This window comes from Cetorhinus maximus, chromosome 11, assembly GCF_964194155.1.
Source record: "Cetorhinus maximus chromosome 11, sCetMax3.hap1.1, whole genome shotgun sequence".
NCBI lineage: Eukaryota > Metazoa > Chordata > Chondrichthyes > Lamniformes > Cetorhinidae > Cetorhinus > Cetorhinus maximus.
This window is the reverse complement of record NC_135889.1, coordinates 124845844-124873361: the sequence shown is the minus strand read 5'-3', so window position 1 is coordinate 124873361 and position 27518 is coordinate 124845844. Positions and strand designations below refer to the sequence as shown.

Genomic DNA, 27518 nt, shown 5'->3' with positions numbered 1-27518 from the left:
TAATGGTGAAAAGAGAAATGGCAGATATTTTAAATAAGTATTTTGTGACTACCTTCATAATAGAAGATGCAGAAAACATACCGGATATTTTTGGGAACCAAGGTCTAATGAGAGTGAGGAACTTAATTAACATTAGTAAAGAAAAGCTATTAGAGAAATTAGTTGGACTTAAAAGCTGGTAAATATGCTGGACCTGATTATCTACAGCTCACAAATAGTCAATGTATTACTTTTGATGTTCCAGAATTGCCTGAATTCTAGAACAGTGGATTGGAAGTTAGCAAATGTAACCCCTGCTGTTCAAGAAAGGAGAGAGAGAGACAAAACCAAGAACTATAGACCTGTTAGCCTGAGATCAGCCCTGGGGAGAATGCCCAAATCTATTATTAAGGATGCGGTAGAAGGACACTTAAAAAATCATAATATGATCAGGCAGAACCAACCTGGTTTTATGAAAGGAAAATCATGTCTGACATTCTAATGGAGATTTCTGAGGACTGGACTGAAGGCTGGGTCCTCTGGTTACTGACCTTCCTGCCTCTGGAAACAGTCTCTCCTTATTTACTTTCTCTGGCCTCAAATCCACTACTTCACGGAGATGGAAAGAACAGTCAGGGTTCCTGCTCATCTTTGTTAACCAATGACCAATGAGTTGCAAATGTGGACTGGCTGTGATGCCCTTCAAATATCCTCACTGCCTGTTTACAGACAGAGGCTGGTATTCCACTTTGGGTCAGCACTGCCTGAGGTGGGTAACTAGCAGCTGACTGGGCTAAGCTAAGTCACTACAGAGCAGGCATTGAACCTGGGGCCCTGTGTGGCTGATATCCAGACCTAGAAGGCAGTCCAACATAAATTACTACACATGGAAGTGAGAGTCACCTTTATGATCAAGCTTATTGTCATTGTTCCTTATATCAGACACAGAACCCTGTGAAGCTGAGTCTTGGGCTGCAGGTTTGAAGACTTCATCCAGTATTTCACGTATTCAGAGCCCAGATAGTGAATGTCCACTGGATCGTCAACTGTGGGGAGCGTCACAGCTGAGCCTGATCCTGTACCATCCGCCCCTTGAGTGGATGTGTAGATTTGGGAATGTGTGTAACATAAAGATGCCTGTGATCCCCACAAACCTGCCTGGGGAGTTGTTGGTCCCAACATCCAGGATGAGCTACAATCCCCACCGAGGACTCCCAATCTTCCCATTCTGAACAAAACTAAAGGTCATTAATATAAGATAGTTACTAACGAATCCAGTTGGGAATTCAGGAGAAACTTCTTTACACAGAGAGTGGGGAGAATATACAACTTGTGACCACAGGCAATGGTTGAGGTAATTAGCGTAGATAAGGTTAAGGAGAAGCTGGATAAACATAAGGGAAACAGGAATAGAAGGAAATGCTGATGGGGTGAGATGAAGAAGGGTGGAAGGAGGTTCACGTTGAGTTTAAACACCAACATTGACCTGTTGGTCCGAATGGCCAGTTTCTGTGCTGTAAATACTGGGTCATAAATATTCAGCCGGTACAATAGAGGTCATGAACTCAACCTTTTATTACATCAGACCAGAAAAACAAAACAGATACAATCAAATTGTCATATCCCAACATTATCCTCCCCACATTTTTATACTGAGGGAATCATTGCTTTATCCAGAAATAATCATTTAAACTTCCACAGATGACCATGGGAGTGTACAAAAAGTATACAGAACAAACAAGAATATAGAGTGTATATGGCAATACAATGAATGTATAGGAGCACAGTCAATACATAGGAGTACACAGTGAATACATAGGAGTTTGCAGTTAATATATAGGAGCACACAGTGAATATACAGGAGGACACAGTGAATATACAGGAGTTTGCAGTTAGTACATAGGAGGACACAGTGAATATACAGGAGGACACAGTGAATCTAGTGACTAAGCAGGAAAAGTCCGAGAACTTGACAATATTTATTCAGCCATACATGCAGTTTAAGGGCACTGACTTCAGCACAAAATGTTAACCCAAACCAACTATCTATTCATCAAACAACTGACCCAACAACACTGTCTGAGAACCTGCCCCACAGACACATTCATTTACCATTATAAAACTGAATGTTAGGTCATTGTCTGAAGATGTTCCCCTTTTAACACAGACCCAGCATGTAACAGGCAAGTGCAGCCAATCAGCGCTTCCCCCTACCATCCAGCAGCCCAACCAACAGAACAGGACACTCAGGGTAAGATCACCCAGGTCTCCTGACATTCCCTTTTCCCCGAAGCTCCAAATAGATTAAAATGTTTTCCTGAAACTTTCTCCACACGAGGAAGATTTTTACTCCAGAATTTCTTCGGACTCCTGTTTCTCTGAAACCACCTTCCCATCAATGACCTTCTGGGAGATGATGATGACTTTCTTAGCAGTTTTCTTGTCTGCATTAGATTTGGAAGGCAAAAAGTGAGTACATGGGAATATGTGAGACTACACATCGAACACGTTGGTATATGTGAGGGTATACAGTGAGTACACGGGTATATGTGAGGGTACACAATGAGTACACAGGTGTGTGTAAGACTAAACATTGAGCACATGGGTATATGTGAGGGTACACAGTGAGAATGTGGGCATGTAAGGGTACATAGTGAGTACACCAGTATATGTGAGGGTAAACAGTGAGTACACGGGTATATGTGAGGGTACACAGTGAGTACACAGGTGTGTGTAAGACTAAACATTGAGCACATGGGTATATGTGAGGATACACAGTATATGTGATGGTACACAGTGAGTACATGGATATATGCAAGGGTACACAGTGATTACGCCAGTGTATGTGAGAGTACACAGTGAATACGCCAGTATATGTGAGGGTAAACAGTGATTACGCCAGTATATGTGAGGGTACACAGTGAGTACATGGGTATATGTGAGGGTACACAGTGAGTACATGGGAATATGCAAGGGTACACAGTGATTACGCCAGTGTATGTGAGGGTACACAGTGAGTACGCCAGTATATGTGAGGGTAAACAGTGAGTACACGGTTTTATGTGAGGGTACACAGTGAGTACACGGGTATATGTGAGGGTACACAGTGAGTACATGGGTATATGTGAGGGTACACAGTGAGTACATGGGTATATGTGAGGGTACACAGTGAGTACATGGGTATACGTGAGGGTACACAGTGAGTACACGGGTATATGTGAGGGTACACAGTGAGTACATGGGTATATGTGAGGGTACACAGTGAGTACACAGGTATATGTGAGGGTACACAGTGAGTACATGGGTATATGTGAGGGTACACAGTGAGTACACGGGTATATGTGAGGGTACACAGTGAGTACACGGGTATATGTGAGGGTACACAGTGATTCCGCCAGTGTATGTGAGGGTACACAGTGAGTACGCCAGTATATGTGATGGTAAACAGTGAGTACACGGGTATATGTGAGGGTACACAGTGAGTACACGGGTATATGTGAGTGGGGGGGGGTAAATAGTACATGGGTATGTGGTGGTACACAGTGAACAGGACTATGCGCTACACAGTAAACAGGACTAAACTGAAATACTCAGGAACAGGTGGGCACCCTCTTAAATCCTGTTCCATTATTTATCAGCTCCTGGTCCATTTGCATCTCAACCTCTTTTATTTGCCTTTGCTCCATTTTGCTTACCCAGGGATAATGGTTTATCTGTATCTTCTCTATTGAACACAACCCTTTTAAAAGCTTCAATGCTCAAGGGAACACAAGCCTGGCCAATGCAAACCAACCACATAATTTAACCCTTTTATCCCTGGGATCATTCTGGTGAATCTGCTGCACCTCCTCCCAGGACAATGTGTCCTTCCTGATGTGCAGATCCCAGGACTGAACCCAGTTACTCCAGATGGGGTCTAACCATGGCTCGGTACAACTGAAGATTAACTTCCTCGCTTTTATATTCCAATCCCAACAAAATAAAGACCAATATTGCATTAGACTTTCTGTACCTATACACTCACTTTTAATGATCTGTATACAAGGGGACCCCCAATGTCAATGCTCCTCCACAGCTCTCCCATTAAGAAAATATTCCAATACTTTCCCCTCGGATTTAATGTGGATGACCTCACACTGCTACACATTGAAATTGGTCTGCCATTGTTTTCTCCATTCAGCTGACCTGTCTAAGTCCCTTTGTAACATCCTGCTCCCACCTACACACTTACAGTCACTCCTAACTTTGTGTTATCTTGGATATAAAACATTTAGTTCAAAGATTGAGGTCCCAGCAGAGATCCTTAGGGAAAACTACTTGTCACATTCCACCAACTGGAGAACATTCTCTTCACCCCTATTCTCTGTCTCTTCCCTCCCAACTAATTACTGACACATATCTCAAGGTTATCTCCAATTCCATGAGTTTTCATATTGCTAATAACCTCTTGTATGGAATCTTATCAAATTCCCTCTGGAGGTCCAGATAGACAATATCCATGGAGATATGACTGCCCACCATGCTAGTGACCTCCAAAAATCCAACTAAATTTGTCAGGTGTGACCACCCTTCACAAATCCATACTGACTCTCGTTAATCAGTGAACATGTGTCCTAGTGTTTGATCGCTCTCTCCCTGGCGTTAGGTTCCAGTAACATCCACACAATTGATACTAGATTGACAGGTATGTGGTTACCCAATGCCTGCCGCCTTCCCTCCCTTCTTAAATAATGAAGTGACATTTGTAAATCTTTAATCCGAAGGCATCATTTCTACATCTAGAGAGCTTTGGAAAATTCTGAAATGTGCACCTGAAATTTGCTCACCTATTTATTTTCACAATTTGTGGTGGAAACAGTCAGGTCCTCATAATGTGTCTATCTTAAGTCCCATTATTTTCAGGATCACAGAGTTGTTACAGCGCAGAGGCCATTTGGCCCATCATGTCTGCACCAGTTCTCCGAATGAGCAACTCACTTAGTGCCTTCTCCCCGTAACCCTGCACATTCTTCCTTTTCAGATAACAATCTAATTCCATTTTGAATGCTTCAATTGACCTTACCTCCACCACACTCTCACACAGAGCATTCCAAACCTTAACCACTCACTGTGCGAAGAAGTTTCTCCTCATATCAGTTTTACTTCTTTTGTTAATTATTTTAAATCTGTGCCCTCTTGTTCTCGATCCTTTCAGGAGTGGGAACAGTTTCTCCCTATCTACTCTGTCCAGACCCCTCATGATTTGGAACATCTCTATCAAATCTCCTCTCAGCCTTCTCTTCTCCAAGGAAAACAGTCCTAACTTCACCAATCTACCTTCATAACTGAAGTTCCTCATCCCTGGAACTATTCTCATGAATCTTTTCTGCATTCTCTCCAATGCCTTCACATCCTTCCTAAAGTGCAGTGCCCAGAACTGGACACAATACTCCAGCTGAGGCTGAACTAACATCTTATACAAGTTCAAAATAACCTCCTTGCTCTTGTTCTCTATGCCCCTATTAATAAAGCCTAGGATACTATATGCTTTATTAACTGCTCTCTCCACCTGTCCTGCCACCTTCAATGACTTATGCACATATACACCCAGGTCCCTCTGCTCCCTTTAGAGTTGCACCCTTTGTTTTATGTTGTCTCTCCATGCTCTTCCTACCAAAATGCATCACTTCACATTTCTCTGCATTGAACTTCATCTGCCACCTGTCTGCCCATCTCACCAACTTGTTTATGTCCCTTTGAAGTTTAACACTGTCCTCCTCACAGTTCATAATGCTTCCAAGTTTCGTATCATCTGCAAATTTTGAAATTGTGCCCTGTACACCAAGATCTAGATCATTTATATATATCAGGAAAAGCAAGGGTCCCAACACTGATCTCTGGGGAACCCCACTACAAACTTTCCTCCAGCCCAAAAAATTATCCATTTACCACTGCTCACTGTTTCCTGTCACTCAGCCAATTTCGTACCCATGTTGCTACTGTCTTTTATTCCACGAGCTATAACTTTGTTCACAAGTCTGTTGTGCGGCACTTTATCAAATGCCTTTTCGAAGTCCATGTACATCATATCAACAGCATTACCCTCATCAACCCTCTCTGTTACCTCTTCAAAAAACTCCAGCAAGTTAGTTAAACATTATATTCCCTTAAAAAATCCAAGCTGGCTTTCCTTAATTAACCCACATTTGTCCATCTGACTAATTTTCTCCTAAATTATTATTCCTAGAAATGTCCCCACCACCAAATTGAAACTGACGAGCCCGCAGTTGCTGGGCTTATCTTTACACTTTTTTTCTGAACAAGGGTGTAACGTTGGCCTTTCTCCAGATCTCTGGCACCACCCCTGAGTCTAAGGAAGACTGGAAAATTATGGCCAGTGTCTCTGCAATTTCTACTCTCATTTTTCTCAGTGTCCTTGGGTGCATCTCCATCCAGTCTTATCAACTTTAAATACAGAATACATATCCAATACCTCCTCCTGTTCAATTTTAAACCTTTCTAGTGTCTGAATTAACTCCCCTTTCACCATGGCCTGGGTAACATCTTTGTTCTTCGACAGATGCAAAATATTCTTTTAACACCTCGGCCACGGCCCCTGCTTCCATGTGTAAATCCCCTTTCTGGTCCCTGATTGGCCCCACTCCCCTTTTACTACATTTTTACTATTTTTATGCCGATAGAAGGCTTTGGAATTCCCTCTTATGTTAGCTGCCAGTCAATTCACACACTCCCTATTTTCTCCATTGTAATTAATATTAAATCTGCTGTATTCCTTCCCTTGTCTTATTTTAGGCTCCCTTATATTTAAAAATAAGTCAATGGCAGAAACTTAGTGGATTTGGTATAAAACGCATTCGAACCTGGGTTTGAGCTAGCTAATTCCAGGTGGACTACTGGTCAGACTATTTAAATTGGCCACACAGCTATCTGGCTTAGAGAGGGGAGAAGTCAGCCATGGCTTCCAGTCTACACTGCTACCTGGAAAATACATGCATGTGGACACTGGGGAGGATCAGGATTGTTGCTGCCTGTGATGCCTCTAACAGTTCAATAGCATACTGATACCCTCTGTCATGTGGCTGTGCCAGTTCCTCTGAGCAGTGCAGGCACCAACTCACCTCCAAGGTTTGAAGCTGGAGGACCTCTTGGGTAATCTGATTGACTGAATCTGCAAAACAGAAACATATCTGAGCACCAGGGAGCAATCGCTGTCATGGAGATATCGAGTGAGGGTCACCATCTCAGCTTAGGGCCACTTGTCCCTAACCACTACCATCCCCCACACACACATCCCCAAGGCTCGCCCAACACATCGATCCTTGCAGCAATCAGATAACAATGGCAGCAATAATACCCACAATCCACTATTCCCCAGAAAGCTCTCTATCCGCCAGGTGGTTTGTCCAGTGAGAGCCCATGTACCTGGCTAGAAACAAATAAGGGAAGACAATGCCCATGTGACTTTTTCCCCAGGTTGCTCACAGGAGACACCGTTTAAGAATAAGGAGTGTCCCTTTAAGATGGAGATAAGGAGAATGTTTTTCTCTCAGAGGGTCATTAGTCTGTGGAATTCTCTTCCCCAGAGAGCAGTGGAGGCTGGGCCATTGAATTTATTCCAGGCCGAGTGAGACAGATTTCTGATTGACAAGGGAGTCAAGGGTTATGGGGGAAAGGTGGCAAAGTGGAGTCAAGGCCACAACCAGGTCAGCCATGATCTTATCGAATGGCGGAGCAGGCTTGAGGGGCTGAATGGCCTACTCCTGCTCCCAAATCCTATGTTCCCAGCAGCGTCCAGGAGATTAGCCATGAATTGCAGGAGACTCCAGGACAGTGTGGGAAGGCCGGGATCTCGGTGGGAAATGTAACTCATCCTGGATGCTGGTAATTAGCTGGGGTTGGAATGAACATGTTAGGACGATGGAATTAACAAGTAACTATTTGCAAAGAAGACAAGTTCTCCTTTATTTCTACATCTCACCGCATCAGGCGCTTGAATAATGAAGAATTGAAGTTACCCTGTACGGCATTCAAAATCATGAAGGGTTTTGATACACTCGACAGTGAAAAACTGTTCCCGGTGGCAAAAGGATCGGAAACCAGGGAGGCACAGGTTTAAGGTAATTGGCAAAAAGAACCAGGGAGAAGATGAGAGTTTTGTTTTACGCGGCGAGTTGTTGTGATCCGGAATGTTCTGCCTGAAAGGGCGGTGGAAGCAGATTCAATAGGAACTTTCAGGAAGGAAATTGGATAAAAGGAAAAACTTGCAGGACTGTAGGGAAAGATCAGGGGAGTGGGATTATTGCATAACTCTTTCAAAGAGCTGGGACAGGCAGGATGGGCTGAGTGGCCTCATTCTGTGCTGTAAGATGCTCTGATTTGTTGTATCTCCTACTTTCCTCTGCAAATAATCTTTGTTCTCCCTTCAACATTCCATCCTGTGGCAGGGTACAATTCTACAGGACTGAGTGCCCAATGATGCCTCAGCCTAATGTATCAGCTGAGACAGTGCGTCGCCAGGGTATTTGATCACAGGCAACTTCAAAACTAAAATCAATCCTATGCTTAAACAGTGTTTCCACATTTGTGTTCGACCAAGCTCACTGGATAGAAACTCTCTTCGGACTGAAACATAACACCCCTACACTCCCATGCCCCAGTCACCAGCAGCCCCTTTACTCTGCATCTACCTCCTGCTGTACCTGTCCTGGGAGTGTTTGATGGGGACAGTGTAGAGGGAGCTTTACTCTGTATCTAACCCCGTGCTGTACCTGTCCTGGGATTGTTTGATGGGGACAGTGTAGAGGGAGCTTTACTCTGTATCTAACCCCGTGCTGTACCTGTCCTGGGAGTGTTTGATGGGGACAGTGTAGACGGAGCTTTACTCTGTATCTAACCCCGTGCTGTATCTGTCCTGGGAGTGTTTGATGGGGACAGTGTAGAGGGAGTTTTACTCTGTATCTAACCCCGTGCTGTACCTGTCCTGGGAGTGTTTGATGGGGACAGTGCAGAGGGAGCTTTACTCTGTATCTAACCCCGTGCTGTACCTGTCTTGGGAGTGTTTGATGGGGACAGTGTAGAGGGAGTTTTACTCTGTATCTAACCCCGTGCTTTACCTGTCCTGGGATTGTTTGATGGGGACAGTGTAGAGGGAGCTTTACTCTGTATCTAACTCCGTGCTGTACCTGTCCTGGGAGTGTTTGATGGGAACAATGTAGAGGGAGCTTTACTCTGTATCTAACCCCGTGCTGTACCTGTCCTGGGAGTGTTTGATGGGAACAATGTAGAGGGAGCTTTACTCTGTATCTAACCCCGTGCTGTACCTGTCCTGGGATTGTTTGATGGGGACAGTGTAGGGAGAGCTTTACTCTGTATCTAACTCTGTGCTGTACCTGTCCTGGGAGTGTTTGATGGGGACAGTGTAGAGGGAGCTTTACTCTGTATCTAACCCCGTGCTGCATCTGTCCTGGGAGTGTTTGATGGGGACAGTGTAGAGGGAGCTTTACTCTGTATCTAACCCCGTGCTGTACCTGTCCTGGGAGTGTTTGATGGGGACAGTGTAGAGGGAGCTTTACTCTGTATTTAACCCCGTGCTGTAATCAGGTGATTTTACCCTTCACTGTCCAGCAGGCCGCGATAGGTGTTGATCTCAGCTTGCAGCCTCATCTTGGTGTTGAGGAGAATCTGGTATTGCACATCCTGAGCTTTCAGTTTAGTGTGGAGATCAGCAAGCTGCTGCTCCAAGTTTTGAATGTTCAGGTTCAGGGCTTGTAGCTCTGCAGCTGCCCGATCTTCAGTGTCGTCCAGGGTGTCCTCCAGTGAATTGATCTAGTGAGAGAAGAGTCATTTAACAGCAACAGGTTGTATTTATATAGCACACCTTAACTTCATAAAATGTGCTTCACAGGAGTGTTATCAAACAAACTCTGACACCGAGCCACATAAGGAGGTATTAGGACAGGTGAACGAAAGCTCAGTCAAAGGGATAGGTTTTAAGGGGGAGAGAGCGGTAGAGGGGCAGAAAGGTTTAAGGGGGGAATTCCAGAGCTCAGGACCCAGGCAGCTGAAGGCACGGCCGCCAATGGTGGAGCGATTAAAATCAGGGATGCCCAAGAGGTCAGCATTAGAGAAGCGTAGAGGTCTTGGAGATTTGTGACGCTGGAGGAGATTACAGAGATAGAGGGGGCGAGACCATGGAGGGATTTGAAAGCAAGGGTGAGAGTCTCAAAAATGAGATGTCTCTTAACCAGGAACCAATGTAGGTCAGTGAGCACAGGGGGTGATGGGTGCAAGTTGGTGTGAGTTAAGACAAGCCCTTGAGATCAGTGAGGGGCTTGGTCACTGGACTAAGTCACAAGGAGATGTTCACTCTGCCAGTCAGGGCTGGTCTGGAACACAGGTCCCCAGGTAGAAAGAATAACCTTTTGCCAAGTTCCAACCAGCCAGAGATATTGCCTGTGCTGTATTACAAACCAGCAACCAGAGGTGAAATGTTGATACCTAACCCACTTGGCCCAATCACCAGATGTGAAAGCAGACTTTCATCCACTCTCAGGTCCCCTGACAATGCCTGGGTCCCGAGCAAAGTTCAGGCGACTCAATTACACTAGAAAAGCTGTAACATCGATGAGAATAATTATGGTGGGACTGAGATTATATCAAAGACAGGAGGAGAGCTGATTACTCAGAGAGGAAATGCGCTGATGAAATGTGTGTAATGGTGAGTCTGTGTGTGTGAGGGTGAGTCTGTGTGTGTGAGGGTGAGTTTGTGTGTGTGAGGGTGAGTCTGTGTGTGTGAGGGTGAGCAGGTCAGTGTGCAAGTGCATGTTAGTTAACTGCCTAATTAAACAAGAATTTCCTGGCAGTGGCAGTTACCTGTCAATCAGCTGAAAGTAGTTACCTTGACTGAGTGTTAATGATTGTAGCAGGAAGCGAACATTTCACTGCAGTTTGGGAGTCAGTCATCAGTGCTCTATAAAAGCAGACAGGTTTGCAAACTGCATGGAATGGAGGCTACACCTGAGTACAATGTAGACTGAGCGTGAAGTTGGAATTTTGTTCATGTGGGAATTTCTGGAGCCCAGGGAAGGAGGTGGGCAGGCAAAGAAATGCTCCTTTCTGTAGCTTTTTTCAGCCTCCGGTAGCTGGTTAGTCTTCTTCCTTTGACCCCAAGCTAGTGTCGTATAACTTTTCATTACTCTACCCTGGTAAATGAATAACTGTTTGACTAATTAAATAAATAAGGTTGGACTGAAATGGCAGGACTGGTGGTGTGCCGTGACTACAGTTTATGGGAATCTGTGGAATGCACTGCAACCCCACACAACCATTTCTGCAGCTTAGACAACTTTGGCTCAGAGGGTGGGAGGTGAGGGTTCTGGTGAAGAGAGATTTAGGTCAAAGAAAAAGGTCAAGGGAATGGAATAGTGCAGTGATGTGGGTAAAACCAAACAGAGTGGGACAGGAAGGGATAGAATTCCAGGATACACAATATTTCAGAAAGAAAGAATGGCAAAGGAGGAGGGGTAGCCCTGATAGTAAAGGATGTTGTAAGGACATGAGTTAGAAAGGATCTGGTCTCAGAAGATCATGAAGTAGAATCAGTATAGGTGGAGAATAGGGATAGCAAGAGTCAGTAAACACTGGTGGGAGCAGTTTATAAGCCCCCTTAAAGTAGTTATACTGTTGGTCTGAATATTAAACAATAAACTATTGGAGTCTGTAACCAAAGCAATGTAAGAATTATGGGGGGCTTTAATCTTCATATAGACTGGGACAATCAAATTGGCAGGAGTAGTCTAGAAGATGAGTTTATAGAATGATTTTGTGACAGTTTCATGGAGCAATATGTTGTGGAACCAACTAAGGATAAAGCGATCTTAGATGTAGTATTGTGTAATGAAGCATGGTTGATTAGTAATGCCATAGCAAAAGATCCATTGGGAAATAGTGATCATAATATCATTGAATTTCATGTTAAGTTTGAAAGTGATGTACTCCAATTACAAACAAGAATTTCAAACTTAAAGCCAATTGCATAGGTCTGAGGGGAGAGCTGGCTAAGGTTAATTGGGTAAATAGACTAAAAGGTATGGAGGTAAATAAACAGAGAAACATTAGAAGAAACAATTTAAAATGCTCAACAAAAATACACTCCATTGAAGAACAAAAACTCAGCGAGGAGGACCCATCCGTGGCTCACTCAGGAAGTGAAGAAGAGTCATACGGATTTGAAACGTTTACCCTGTTTCTCTCTCCGCAGATGTTGCCAGGGTTTCTGAGTTTTTCCAGCATATTCCTCATTTACTGAAGTTAAGGGTAGTGTTAGATTAAAAGAAGAGGTTTATAATGTTGCAAAGAACAGTCAAGTCTGAGGATTGGGAGTGCTTTAGAAACCAGCAAAGGGCCACCCAAAAGTTGATGTAAGGGAAAAAATAGAATGAGATAAAAACAGATTGTAAGAGCTTTTTAAGTACAATATCTAAAAAAGGAAAACAGTAGCTAATCCTGGAGAAATTAATGGGACTGAAAGTTGATAAATCCTCTGCACCTGATGATCTACATGCCAGAGTTTTGAAAGAGGTGGCTGTAGAGATAGTGGAAGTATTGGTGGTCATCTTCCAAAATTCTATAGGTTCTGGAATGGTTCCTGCAGATTGGAAGGTAGAAAATGTAACCCCGCTATTTAAGAAAGGAGGAAGTGGGGAATTGCAGACCTGTTAGCCTGACATCAGCAGTAGGGAAAATGCTAGAATCTAATATAAAAGATATGGTAACCGGATAATGGTGGGATTGGGCAGAGTCAACATGGATTTATGAAAGGGAATTCGTGTTTGAGAAACCTGTTGGAGTTTTTCGAGGATGTAACTAGCAGAATAGATAAGAGGGAACTGGTGGATCTGGTGTATTTAGAATTTCAGAAGACTTTTGATAAGGTCCCACACAAGAGGTTTCTAAACAAAATTCGAGTATGTGGGATTGGGGTAATATACTGGCATGGATTGAACCTTGGTTAATGGACAGAAAACAGAGTAGGAATAAACGGGTCATTCTCAGGTTGGCAGGCTGTGACTGGTGGGGCACTGCGAGGGTTGGCAGGCTGTGACTGGTGGGGCACTGTGAGGATCGGCAGGCTGTGACTGGTGGGGCACTGCGAGGATCGGCAGGCTGTGACTGGTGGGGCACTGTGAGGGTCGGCAGGCTGTGACTGGTGGGGCACTGCGAGGATCGGCAGGCTGTGACTGGTGGGGCACTGCGAGGATTGGCAGGCTGTGACTGGTGGGGCACTGCGAGGATCGGCAGTGCTGTGACAGGTGGGGCACTGCGAGGATCAGCAGGCTGTGACTGGTGGGGCACTGCAAGGATCAGTGCTTGAGCCCCAGCTACTCATAATCTATATCAATGATTTGGATGTGGGACCAAATCTAATGTTTCCAAGTTTGCTGATAACACTAAACTAGGTGGAAATGTAAGTTGTAAGGAGGATGTAATGAGGCTTCAGGCGGGGTTTAGACAGGCTAAGTGAATGGTCAGGAACGTGGCAGATGGAATATGTGAAAAAATGTGAAAATATCTATTTGGGTAGGAAAAACAGAAATACAGATTATTCTTAAAAGGGGGGAGATTGGGGAGTGTTGATGTCCAAAGGGACCTGGGTGTCCTTGTTCATGAGTCACTGAAAACTAACATGCAGGTGCAGCGAGCAATTAGGAAGGCAAATGGTATGTTGGCCTTTATTGCAAGAAGATTTGAGTACAGGAGTAAAGATGTCTTGCGGCAATTGTATAGAGCCTCAGTGAGACCACTACCTGGAGTATTGTGTAGAGTTTTGGTCTCCCTACCTAAGAAAGGATACACTTGCCATAGAGGGAGTGCAGCGAAGGTTCACCAGACTGATTCCTGAGATGGTGGGATTGTCCCATGAGGAGAGATTGAGGAGACTGGGCCTTTATTCTCTGCAGTTTAGTAGAATGAGAGGTGATCTCCCCTGGTTGGAGTCATACAAAGGAAGATGGTTGTGGTTGTTGGAAGTCTGTCATCTCAGCTCCAGGACATCACTGCAGGAGTTCCTCAGGGTAGTGTCCTCGGCCCAACCATCTTCAGCTACTTCATCAATGACCTTCCTTCCGTCATAAGGTCAGAAATGCAATCGTTCAGCACCATTCGCGACTCCTCAGATACTGAAGCAGTCCATGTCCCAATGCAGCAAGACCTGGACAATATCCAGGCTTGGGCTGACAAGTGGCAAGTAACATTCATGCCACACAAGTGCCAGGCAATGACCATCTCCAACAAGAGAGAATCCAACCATCACCCCCTTGACGTTCAATGGCATTACCATCGCTGAATCCCCCACTATCAACATCTTGGGGGTTACCATTGACCAGAAACTGAAGTGGAGTAGCAGCAGGTCAGAGGCTCGGAATCCTGCAGTGAGTAACTCACCTCCTGACTCCCCAATGCCTATCCACCATCTACAAGGCACAAGTCAGGAGTGTGATCCACTTTCCTGGATGGGTGCAGCTCCCATAACACTCAAGAAGCTTGACACCATACAGGAAAAAGCAGCCCGCTTGATTGGCACCATATCCACAAACATTCACTCCCTCCACCACCGATGCACAGTAGCAGCAGTGTGTACCATCTACAAGATGCACTGCAGGAATTTACCAAGGCTCCTTAGACAGCACCTTCCAAACCCATGACCACTACCATCTAGAAGGACAAGGGTAGCAGATACATGGGAACACCACCACCTGGAAGTTCCCTTCCAAGTCACTCACCATCCTGACTTGGAAATATATCACCGTTCCTTCACTGTCACTGGGTCAAAATCCTGGAACTCCCTCCCTGACAGTACTATGGGTGTACCTACACCACATGGACTGCAGAGGTTCAAGAAGGCAGTTCAACACCACCTTCTCAAGGGCAACTAGGGATGGGCAATAAATGCTGGCCCAGCCAACGAAGCCCACATCCTGTGAATGAATAATTTTGAAAAAACTGCAGAGATAGTGGCTGTGCTAGCTATGGTTTTCCAAAATTCCTTTGATTCAGGAATGGTTCCATCAGATTGGAAGTTGGTAAATGTAACACTGCTTTTCAAGAAAGGAGGGAGAGAGAAAGCCAGGAACTATAGGCCAGATTACCTGACATCAGTCAATGGAAAAATTCTGTAATCTATCATTAAGAAATGTTGATGCACTTAGAAAAGTATAGTATTAAAACAAGTTGATGTGGTTTTACAAAAGGCAAATCTTGTTTGATAAATTTAGTTTTTTGAGGATGTAAGTAGTAGGGTAGATAAGGGGGAACCAGTAGATGGAGTAAACCTGGATTTCCAAAAGGCATTTGATAAGGTGCCACACAAAAGGTTAATAGGCAAGTCAAGGGCTCATGGAGTTGGGGTAACATATTCGCATGGATACAAGATTTGTTAGCAGACAATAGGCATAAATGGGGCATTTTCAAGTTGACAGGCAATGAATAGTGGAGTGCTGCAAGGATCAGTGCTGAGGCCTCTGGTATTTACAATATATATTAATAACTTGGATCAAGAGACAGAAAGTAATGTATCTAAGTTTGCTGATGATACCGAGCTGAGTGGGAAGGTAAGCTGTGGGGAGGACACAGAGGCTGCAAAGAGATACAGACAAGTTCAGTGAGTGGGTAACAAGGTAGCAGATGGAGTATAATGTGGGGAAGTGTGAAGTTATTCACTTTGGCCGTAAGAATAGAAAAGCAGAATATTTTTTTATAAGGTGTGAATCTTGTAAATGTTAATGTCAGAGAGACTTGGGTGTGCTCGAACAAGGAACGTAGAAAGCTGGCATTAAGGTACAGCAAGCTATTAGGAAAGCAAATGGCATGTTGGCCTTTATTGCTAGGGGATTGGTGTACAGGAATAAAGGATTCTTGCTATAATTACACAGGCCTTTCTGGAGAATGTGTGCAGTTTTGGTCTCCACATTTAAGAAAGGATATACTTGCATTGGAGGCGTTACAGTGAAGGTTCACTAAATTAGCCTCTGCAATAAGAGCGAAGTCCTATGATTGAGGCTGAGCAAATTGGGATTGTATTCTCTGGAGTTTAGAAGAATGAGAGGCGATCTCACTGAAACATTCAAGATTATGAAAGGGATTGATAGGGGAGAGGCGTTCTGCTGGTCGGTGAACCTAAAACACATGGGCAGTCTCAGGATAAGGGGCCGATCATTTAGGACTGAGATGAGGAGAAATTACTTCACTCAAAGGGTTGTGAATCTTTGGAATTCTCTGCCCCAGGGAGTTGTGGATGCCCCATCATTAAATATATTTAAGGCTGGGACAGACAGATTTTTGGCCTCTCAGGGAATTAAGGGATATGGGGAGTGGGCAGGAAAATGGAGTTGAAGCCTAAGATCAGCCATGATGGTATTGAATGGGGGAGCAGGCTCGATGGGCCGAGTGGTCTACTCCTGCTCCCATTTCAAGTGTGTGAGTGGCTGCAGTGGTGAATACTGTTAACAGGTATCAATTAGCTGACTGTGGTTGAGTTGGGGACTTACCATGGCCACCAGCGAGCGATGCTCAACTTCCAGGTTTTTGATCTGACGCCGGAGGCTGGTGAGGTCATTCTTTGTTGCCTGAAGGACCTCATTATTCTTCGAAGCTTCAAGAGAGGCAGCATCAAACTGGGACAGACAGAACAGAACAAATGTTACACAGTGAGAGAGACAAACATACAAAGATTCACCAGAGGAGACACGCGCACACGCACTCGCACGCACTCGCACGCACTCGCACGCACTCGCACGCACTCGCACGCACTCGCACGCACTCGCACGCATGCACACACGCACTCGCACGCACTCGCACGCACTCGCACGCACTCGCACGCATGCACACACGCACTCGCACGCACTCGCACGCACTCGCACGCACACGCACACGCACGCACTCGCACACACGCACTCGCACACACGCACTCGCACGCACTCGCACGCACTCGCACGCATGCACACACGCACTCGCACGCACTCGCACGCATGCACACACGCACTCGCACGCATGCACACGCACACGCACGCACTCGCACACACGCACTCGCACACACGCACTCGCACACACGCACTCGCACACACGCACGCACACATGCACACGCACGCGCACACACGCACACACACGTGCACACGCACACGCACACGCACGCACACACACATGCACACGCACGCGCACACACGCACACACACACACGCGTACACACATGCACACACACACGCACACACACACGCGCACACACACATGCAAATTAATGCATACAGATTCACAGTGAGAGAGAGAGAGACACAGGAACACAGGCAGAGACACGTGTAAATTCACTCTCAGATTCTCAGAGACACACACCCACACTCCCTCACACACTCACACTCCCTCACACTCCCTCACACTCCCACATCCCCTCACACTCCCTCACACACCCACATCCCCTCACACTCCCTCACACACCCACATCCCCTCACACTCCCTCACACACCCACATCCCCTCACACTCCCTCACACACCCACATCCCCTCACACTCCCTCACACACCCACATCCCCTCACACTCCCTCACACACCCACATCCCCTCACACTCCCTCACACACCCACATCCCCTCACACTCCCTCACACACCCACATCCCCTCACACTCCCTCACACACCCACATCCCCTCACACTCCCTCACACTCCCACATCCCCTCACACTCCCTCACACACCCACATCCCCTCACACTCACTCACACACCCACATCCCCTCACACTCACTCACACACCCACATCCCCTCACACTCCCTCACACACCCACATCCCCTCACACTCACTCACACACCCACATCCCCTCACACTTCCTCACATACCCACATCCCCTCACACTCCCTCACACACCCACATCCCCTCACACTCACTCACACACCCACATCCCCTCACACACCCACATCCCCTCACACTCACTCACACACCCACATCCCCTCACACTCCCTCACACACCCACATCCCCTCACACTCCCTCACACACCCACATCCCCTCACACTCACTCACACATCCACATCCCCTCACACACCCACATCCCCTCACACTTCCTCACACACCCACATCCCCTCACACACCCACATCCCCTCACACTTCCTCACACACCCACATCCCCTCACACTCCCTCACACACCCACATCCCCTCACACACCCACATCCCCTCACACTCACTCACACACCCACATCCCCTCACACTCCCTCACACACCCACATCCCCTCACACACCCACATCCCCTCACACTCACTCACACACCCACATCCCCTCACACTCCCTCACACACCCACATCCCCTCACACTCCCTCACACACCCACATCCCCTCACACTCACTCACACACCCACATCCCCTCACACTCCCTCACACACCCACATCCCCTCACACTCCCTCACACACCCACATCCCCTCACACACCCACATCCCCTCACACTCCCTCACACACCCACATCCCCTCACACTCCCTCACACACCCACATCCCCTCACACTCCCTCACACACCCACATCCCCTCACACTCACTCACACACCCACATCCCCTCACACTCACTCACACACCCACATCCCCTCACACTCCCTCACACACCCACATCCCCTCACACACCCACACTCCCTCACACACCCTCACACACCCACATCTCCTCACACTCCCTCACACACCCACATCCCCTCACACACCCACACTCCCTCACACACCCTCACACACCCACATCCCCTCACACTCCCTCACACACCCACATCCCCTCACACTCCCTCACACACCCACATCCCCTCACACTCCCTCACACACCCACATCCCCTCACACACCCACATCCCCTCACACTCCCTCACACACCCACATCCCCTCACACTCACTCACACACCCACATCCCCTCACACTCCCTCACACACCCACATCCCCTCACACTCCCTCACACACCCACATCCCCTCACACTTCCTCACACACCCACATCCCCCACACTCCCTCACACACCCACATCTCCTCACACTCCCTCACACACCCACATCCCCTCACACTCCCTCACACACCCACATCCCCTCACACTCCCTCACACACCCACATCCCCTCACACTCCCTCACACACCCACATCCCCTCACACTCCCTCACACACCCACATCCCCTCACACTCCCTCACACACCCACATCCCCTCACACTCCCTCACACACCCACATCCCCTCACACTCCCTCACACACCCACATCCCCTCACACTCCCTCACACTCCCTCACACACCCACATCCCCTCACACTCCCTCACACACCCACATCCCCTCACACTCCCTCACACACCCACATCCCCTCACACTCCCTCACACACCCACATCCCCTCACACTCCCTCACACACCCACATCGCCTCACACTCCCTCACACACCCACATCCCCTCACACACCCACATCCCCTCACACTCACTCACACACTCACATCCCCTCACACTCACTCACACACCCACATCCCCTCACACTCCCTCACACTCCCACATCCCCTCACACTCCCTCACACACCCACATCCCCTCACACTCCCTCACACACCCACATCCCCTCACACTTCCTCACACACCCACATCCCCTCACACTCACTCACACACCCACATCCCCTCACACTCCCTCACACACCCACATCCCCTCACACTCCCTCACACACCCACATCCCCTCACACTCCCTCACACACCCACATCCCCTCACACTCCCTCACACACCCACATCCCCTCACACTCCCTCACACACCCACACCCCCTCACACATCCACATCCCCTCACACTCCCTCACACATCCACATCCCCTCACACTCCCTCACACACCCACATCCCCTCACACTCCCTCACACACCCACATCCCCTCACACTCCCTCACACACCCACATCCCCTCACACTCCCTCACACACCCACATCCCCTCACACTCCCTCACACACCCACATCCCCTCACACTCCCTCACACACCCACATCCCCTCACACTCCCTCACACACCCACATCCCCTCACACTCCCTCACACACCCACATCCCCTCACACTCCCTCACACACCCACATCCCCTCACACTCCCTCACACACCCACATCCCCTCACACTCCCTCACACACCCACATCCCCTCACACTCCCTCACACACCCACATCCCCTCACACTCCCTCACACACCCACATCCCCTCACACTCCCTCACACACCCACATCCCCTCACACATCCACATCCCCTCACACTCCCTCACACATCCACATCCCCTCACACTCCCTCACACACCCACATCCCCTCACACTCCCTCACACACCCACATCCCCTCACACTCCCTCACACACCCACATCCCCTCACACTCCCTCACACACCCACATCCCCTCACACTCCCTCACACACCCACATCCCCTCACACTCCCTCACACACCCACATCCCCTCACACTCCCTCACACACCCACATCCCCTCACACTCCCTCACACACCCACATCCCCTAACACTCCCTCACACACCCACACTCCCTCACACTCCCTCACACACCCACATCCCCTAACACTCCCTCACACACCCACATCCCCTCACACTCCCTCACACACCCACATCCCCTCACACTCCCTCACACACCCACATCCCCTCACACTCCCTCACACACCCACATCCCCTCACAGTCCCTCACACACCCACATCCCCTCACACTCCCTCACACACCCACATCCCCCACACTCCCTCACACACCCACATCCCCTCACACTCCCTCACACACCCACATCCCCTCACACTCCCTCACACACCCACATCCCCTCACACTCCCTCACACACCCACATCCCCTCACACTCCCTCACACACCCACATCCCCTCACACTCCCTCACACACCCACATCCCCTAACACTCCCTCACACACCCACACTCCCTCACACTCCCTCACACACCCACATCCCCTAACACTCCCTCACATAGCCCAAATCTCACAGAGACCTCTGTCAATCACCTTCTTTTTGTAACACTCCTCTGCATCCTTTCTGTTCTGATCAGCCTGGGCCTGATATTCCTCACGTATTTGGTTCATAACTTTCGCAAGATCCTCATCATCAGAATGTTCAATCTCAACAGAGACACTGGAATTTGCAATCTGCCTTTTGAGTTCATCCACATCCTGCACAGAGAGAGGGAGAGAAAGAGACAGATTGTGACTATCACAGGGACTGAGGGTGAACTGAGGGAGTGCTGCACTGTCGGAGGTGCCATCGTTCAGATGAGACATTAAACCAAGGCCCCAACTGCGCACATACAAGATCCCATAGCCACTATTTCAAAGAATGGCAGAGGTGTTTCACCCAGTGTCCTGGGCAATATTTATCCTTTAACCAACCCTCACTCAGACAGATTAACTGGTGATTATCACATTGCTCTGCACTAACTGGCTGCCCCATCTCCCACGCTACAATGGTGACTACACTTCAGAAAGTAGGTCATTGGCTGTGAAGCACGTTTGGGATGTCCTGACATTGTGGAAGGTGCTGTAGAAATGCGAGTTCTCGTTTTACCTCCTGGTGGTTCTTGCGGAGGTAACTCAGCTCTTCATTCATGGCCTCAATCTGGGACTCCAGCTGCATTCGGCCCACATTGGTGTCATCAAGGATCTTCCGCAGCCCATTGAGGTCCTGCTCCACTGAGTGCCTCAACTCTGACTCCGTCTGCCACCTAGACACCAATTATCGATGGGTTATAAAGCAGTCTCCAGAAATGACCCAGCCCTTGTGGTTCAGTGATTATTTTTTTTCTTATTTATCTTTTCATGGAATGTGGGCGTTACTGACAAGGCCAGCATGGTCCTGGAACTGAGTGGCTTTGCTAGGCCATTGCAGAGGGCCGTGAAGAGTCAACCACATTACTGTGGGTCTGGGGTCACAGGTAGGCCAGACTGGGTAAGGATGGCAGATTTCCTTCCCTAAGCCAGGTGGGTTTTTACAACCGTCAATGATAGGGGAGGTGTTGTCCCTGGACTGGTAATCCAGCAACCCAGGGTAATGCTCTGGGGACCTGGGCTCAAATCCCACATCAGGAGATTGTGGAATTTAAATACAGTAAATAACTGGGATTAAAAGTCTGATGAGGGCCATGAAAAAATTGTCATTAAAAACCCATCTGGTTCACTAATGCCCTTTAGGAAAGAAAATCTGCTGGTCTGGTCTACATGTGACTCCAGACCCACAGCAATGTGGTTGACTCTTCTTAAAAAAAATGCCCTCTGAACAAGGGCAATAAACGCTGGTCTAGCCAGTGATGCCATTAAAACAAATGGTCACCATTATTGAGACTAGCTTTATTAATTGAATATAAATTCCACCAGCACTGTGGTAGGATTTGAACCCATGTTCCTGGGTTCCTAGCAGATTGACATTACCACTACACCACCATCTCCCTGGCATTGGATAGTGACCACAAGTTCAAATCAGGCAATCATAAAGCACAGAAAGAGGCCATTCAGCCCTTCCTGCCTAGGTTAGCTCTGTGAAAGATTAATTAACTCTAATCCTCCCATTGTTTAGCCTGGCAAGTTTGCCCTTTCCAAGTACAGTTCTTCTTTTGAAAGTCATAGAATCATACAGCACAGAGAGGGAGGCCAATCAGCTCTTTGTCCACTCCCCTGCTCTTTACCCAGAGACCTGCAAATTTTCTCCTTCAAATATTTATCAATTTCCCTTTTGAAAGTTCCACCACCCTCTCAGGCAGAACATTCCAGATCACAACAGCTCGCTGTGTAAAAAAAAATGATCTTCATCTCCCTTCTGGTTCTTTTGCCAATCACCTTAAATCTGTTTCCTCTGATTACCGATCCTCCTGCCAATGGAAACAACTTCTCCTTATTTACTCAATCAAACCCCTTCACGATTTTGAACACCTCTATTAAATCTCCTCCTTAACCTTCTCTGCTCTAAGGAGAACAATCCCAGCTTCTCCAGTCTCTACAATGTCTAGATGTGAAATTGAATTCAATAATTTGATAACTTTTGAACTGGGATCAGTCAGTAACCATGGAAACTGACAGAATATTGTAAATGCCGATGGGTACAGGTGGGTACAAAAAAGATTCTCTTGACCTTATTTTAAAAAAGAGCAGGAGAGTTCTCCCTAGTCTCCTGACCAATATTAATCCTTCAATCAACATTATTGAAAAGAAATGCAGATTTTCTGGTTATCATCACATTGTTGTTCATGGGAGCTTGCTGTGCATTAAATGGCTGCCATGTTTCTTACATTACAACAGTGAGTGTACTTCAAAAGTACCTCACTGGCTGTAAAGTGCTTTGGAGCTTCACAGTTGTGAAAAGTGCTACAGAAATTAAAGTCTTTCCTTCAATATCAAAGGATTTTCTTAAAACCTCTTGCCTCCTCTCCTGAATTTTCAACTCACTGGTGCCTCACCCTATTCCTGCTCTTCAACTGCAATCAGGACATTCGCCCATGGCCCTTGCTGTTCACACAGCTTTGGTCTATAGTGCCCAGCAGAGCTGGAGTTCAGGGGTCATTGGGCAGTGGTTAGGATGTTATCCAGTATGTCTCTTCCTAACAAAGGGTCATTGGGATCAACTGCATCATCCCAAATGCCAATCCACCTGTGATCAGGGAGCTTGACCCTGAATTGAGATAAAATAAGGAGGAGCTGGCACCAAATCAGGAGGCTAATCTACCCATTGAATCATCCGTGTGTTCCAGTTTATAGCTCCTGTCCCACACTCACTTCACTTTGAAATCGTCAGAAGCCAGCTCACAGTTATCCAGTTGCAGGGTCAAGCCAGCATTATCCAAGTTTGTTTCCTGGACCTGCAGGAAAATGGGATTGGTTAATACAAATATAGCACATTCGTTAATAGATCAACAGCAGCCCCTACATGAGAGGTCATCCATTTCACAGGAGAGAGTTAAGCAACAGATTATACATTGTATACGCCCCTTGTAGGTTTAGCCTAACAATCCCCTCCATAATAACGGAATGTAGCAAGGCTGGTGTCTGAACACTAAATGAATGTAGCGATACTGATGCCTGATGTAGTGAATGGCTCTTGTGTTGAAAGGGTCTTGAATTCTGTGATTCTGTGATACCAAAGCACTTCTGGCATCCAGCCCGTAATAAGGTCAGGTGTGAGATACCAGACGATGCATTAGTCAACCAGTCAAACCTGTATCACTTCAATACAATAAAGTTTAAATTATGTTAAGTACACATAGGTTCAGGTTCATTGTGGTTGGACCTGAGGAACTGTGAAAACTATAATTTTCAGCTCCAGGGCAGCAGTAACCAGCACTGACTTACCAGCTCACAATGGGAATCGTGCACTGAAATGTAATTTTTCATATCTTCATAGGTTGTATGGATAGAGGAGGATACAGTACCCATTACTGCATCAATATCTTTAACTGCAGTGACTCAAAATGCTGCACTGCTCTTGAAAGAGGGAGAGACAGAGAGAGAGAGAGACAGGCAGAGAGAGAGGGGGACAGAGAGAGACAGAGGAAGAGAGAGACAGAGACAGACAGAGAGAGAGAGAGAGAGAGAGAAGTGTCAGGCATGGAAAATTGAGGGAAGAACTTGCCAGAGGATGGGGAAAGCTGCAACTGCTAAAGTGACAGGAGATGTTTTTGGTTAAAGAGTGTCACTTCCCTCCACTCCTCACATATTTACCCCAAGTATCTTTTTTACAAAGACAGTGCAACTTACACTTCACAAAGAGTATGCTTAAATGTAAGAAAATATATTTGCTTATATATCTGCATGTGCATAGATAATAAAACTCTTAGAATTGGACACACTTTCTGTCCTCTGTCTGTGTAAATATGTCATCCTGGATTTGCACCTTTCCCAAAAAGAGGCATTACAGTGCCACCACTGGTGTGAGTGTCATTACATGGGCAGCTTCCAGTGTCGTTGTCGACACTGAACAAACTTTAAAACTGGGTCTGAATGAGATCTGTGCACCATTCCAACTTTATCCACCCCTTAAACTCACTCCATGTGAAGACTAAATCATAGCATGGTTACAGCACAGAAGGAGGCCATTTGGCCCATTGATCCTGTGCCAACACTGTGCAAGAGCTATTTAGCTAGTCCTACTCACCCACCTTTTCCCCTGGAGCACTGCAATTTGTTTTCCCCTTCAGATGCTTATCCAATTGCTTTGTGAAAGCCATGATTGAACCTGCCTCCAACACACCCTCAGGCAGTGCATTACAGACCCGAACCACTCGCTGCGTGACAAAGGTTTTCCCTCATGTTGCCTTTAATTCTTTTGCCAATCACCTTAAATTACTGTCCTCTGGTCCTTGACTTTTCCAGCAACGGGAACAGTTTCTCCCTCGCTACTCTGTCCAGACACCCCCTGATTTTGAATACCTCTATCAAATCTCCTCTCAACCTTCATTCCTTCAAGGAAAACAGTCCTAACTTCTCCAATCCATCCTCATAACTGAAGTCCCTCATCCCTGGAACTATTCTTATAAATCTTTTCTGCACCTCTAAAGCCTTCACATTATTCCAATAACAGAGGCGGAACCAGTGTTTTATAAAGGTTCACCATGACCTCCTTGTTTTTATACTCGTTCCCTCTATGTACAAAGCCCTGGGTCCCATATGCTTTTTTAACCACTTTCTCAACTTGCCCTGCCAAATATTGCTGGTAAGCCTGTTATGTGGCACTTTTCCAAACACCACTTGGAAGTCCACATACACTATATCACCCACATTACCCTCATCAACCCTCTCTGTTACCTCACCAAGAAACTCAAGCAAGTTAGTTATGCATGAAGTTACACTCTTCAGAAGAGTCATATAGACTTGAAATGTTAACTTTGGTTTTCTCTCCACAGATGCTGTTAGACCCACTGAGTTTTTCCAGCATTTTCTGTTTTTGTTTCTGATTTCCAGCATCTGCAGTATTTTGCTTTTATCAAAGTTACACATGATTTGCCCTTAACAAATTCATGCTGATTTTCTTTAATTGATCCACATTTGTCCAAGTGACTGTTAATTTTGTCCCAAATTATTGTTTCTAGAAGCTTCCCCACTACTGAAGTTAAACTGACTGCCCTGTAGTTGCTGGGTTTATCCTTAAACCCTTTTTGAACAAGGCTGTAGCCTTTGCAATTCTCCAGTCCTCTGACACCACCCCTGCATCTAAGGAGGATTGGAAGATTATGACCAGTGCCTCCACAATTGCCATTCTTGATTCTCTCAGTATCTTTGGATACATCCCATCTGGTGACTTGTCAACTTTAAGTACAGCCAGCCTATCTAATACCTCCTCTTTATGAATTTTTAGCCTGTTCAGTCGCTAAACTAACTTATCTTTCACTATGACTTGGGCAGCATCTTCTTCCTTGGTAAAGACAGATATAAAGTATTTATGTGGTATTGCAGCCATGTCCCTGCCTCCATTGGTTTACTAGTCTCAAATCAGCCCTACCAGTCCCTTCCACTATTTATATGTCTATCAAGGAGTTCTGGATTCCCTTTCATGTTTAGCTGCCAGTCTCTCCTCATACTCTCTTTTTGCTACTCGAATTTCTTTTTTTTACTTCCCCTCTGAACTTGCTATATTCAACCTGGTTCTCCCTTGGATCGTCCACCTGATATCTGTATACACCTCAAACTTGTTCAATTCTAGTTTATGAAAAATAAAACAATGGGGATCAATGAAAGGACAATGTGACCGACAGAATGAAAAATTTGAGAAAGTACCCACCTGTTTGCAAATATCCAACACTGGCTTCTCATAGGAGTTCCAATCCCGAGCTAAGGTGCCTTTCTTAGCCAGATAGTTCTGAAGCTTGATCTCCAGCTCCTTATTCGCATTTTCCAAGGTCTTCACCTTGTTCAGGTAATTGGCCAGTCGCTTATTCAGCCCCTGGAGCTCATCCTGCTGGTTGAAGCCGCTTGGTGTTCCTATCCTGTTTAGATTAGACATACTAGCTGGGCTGTAAGCGGCCACCCTCAAACTCCTGCCCACATCGCCCTGGAGGCTCAGCGCGCTGCTAGCCCTCCTCGGGAAGTTGCTGAGCACCATGCTGCTGGAGCTGCTGGTGCGGGACAGGGGACCTCTGCCGTGGCTCATCTGTGATCCGGGGGGAGGGGGCAGCCAACCTTCACTCTCGGGACAAATCTCTGTTCAGGTGATGTCCCAGGCAGCGCTTCACCTCTCTCCCTCTGTCCGATTCACTATTTTCTCTCTCTCTCTCTCTCTCTCTTTGTTTTTCTTTCTCTCACTTTCTCTCTCTCTCCTTCTCTGTTTCTCTTTATCTTATCCTCTATTTCTCACTCCCTTTGTCTTTGCTCTCCGTTTCTCTCTCTCTATTTCTCTGTCTCTTTCTCTCTATTTCTCTCTCCCTCCCTATCTCTTTCTGTTTCTCTCACACACACTCTCAGTTTATCCCCCTCTCTATTTCTCCCTCTCTCTTTATTTCTTTCTATTTGTCTCTTTCCCTTTCTCCCTCTATCTTTTTTTCTCTTTCTCTGTCTGTCTCTTTCTCTCTATCTCTATTTCTC

At 46.7% G+C, this 27518-nt stretch overlaps 1 protein-coding gene across 1 annotated transcript; it reads right to left on the bottom strand.

Moving 5' to 3' along the window:
- Positions 1-1536: 1536 nt before the first annotated feature.
- Positions 1537-27430, bottom strand: LOC144686900 (keratin, type I cytoskeletal 18-like). The gene is made up of 8 exons (XM_078552729.1): positions 26719-27430; positions 23721-23803; positions 21523-21679; positions 20967-21131; positions 16524-16649; positions 9590-9804; positions 7098-7147; positions 1537-2423 (listed from the first exon to the last, which is right to left on the bottom strand). The coding sequence occupies exons 1-8, from the start codon at positions 27085-27087 to the stop codon at positions 2326-2328; spliced, it is 1263 nt and encodes a 420-aa protein (XP_078408855.1). The 5' UTR covers positions 27088-27430; the 3' UTR covers positions 1537-2325.
- Between the last annotated feature and the right edge of the window lie 88 nt (positions 27431-27518).

Bases quoted from the DNA above. Each gene is read 5' to 3' on its own strand.
- LOC144686900 (XM_078552729.1), bottom strand. From the start codon at position 27,087: ATGAGCCACGGCAGAGGTCCCCTGTCCCGCACCAGCAGCTCCAGCAGC. The intron at 7,148-9,589 runs GTAAAATCACCT...TCTGTTTTGCAG, and splicing joins GGCCTGCTGGACAGTGAAGG to ATTCAGTCAATCAGATTACC. The intron at 2,424-7,097 runs GTGAGTTGGTGC...AATCTAATGCAG, and splicing joins TCCAGCTTCAAACCTTGGAG to ACAAGAAAACTGCTAAGAAA.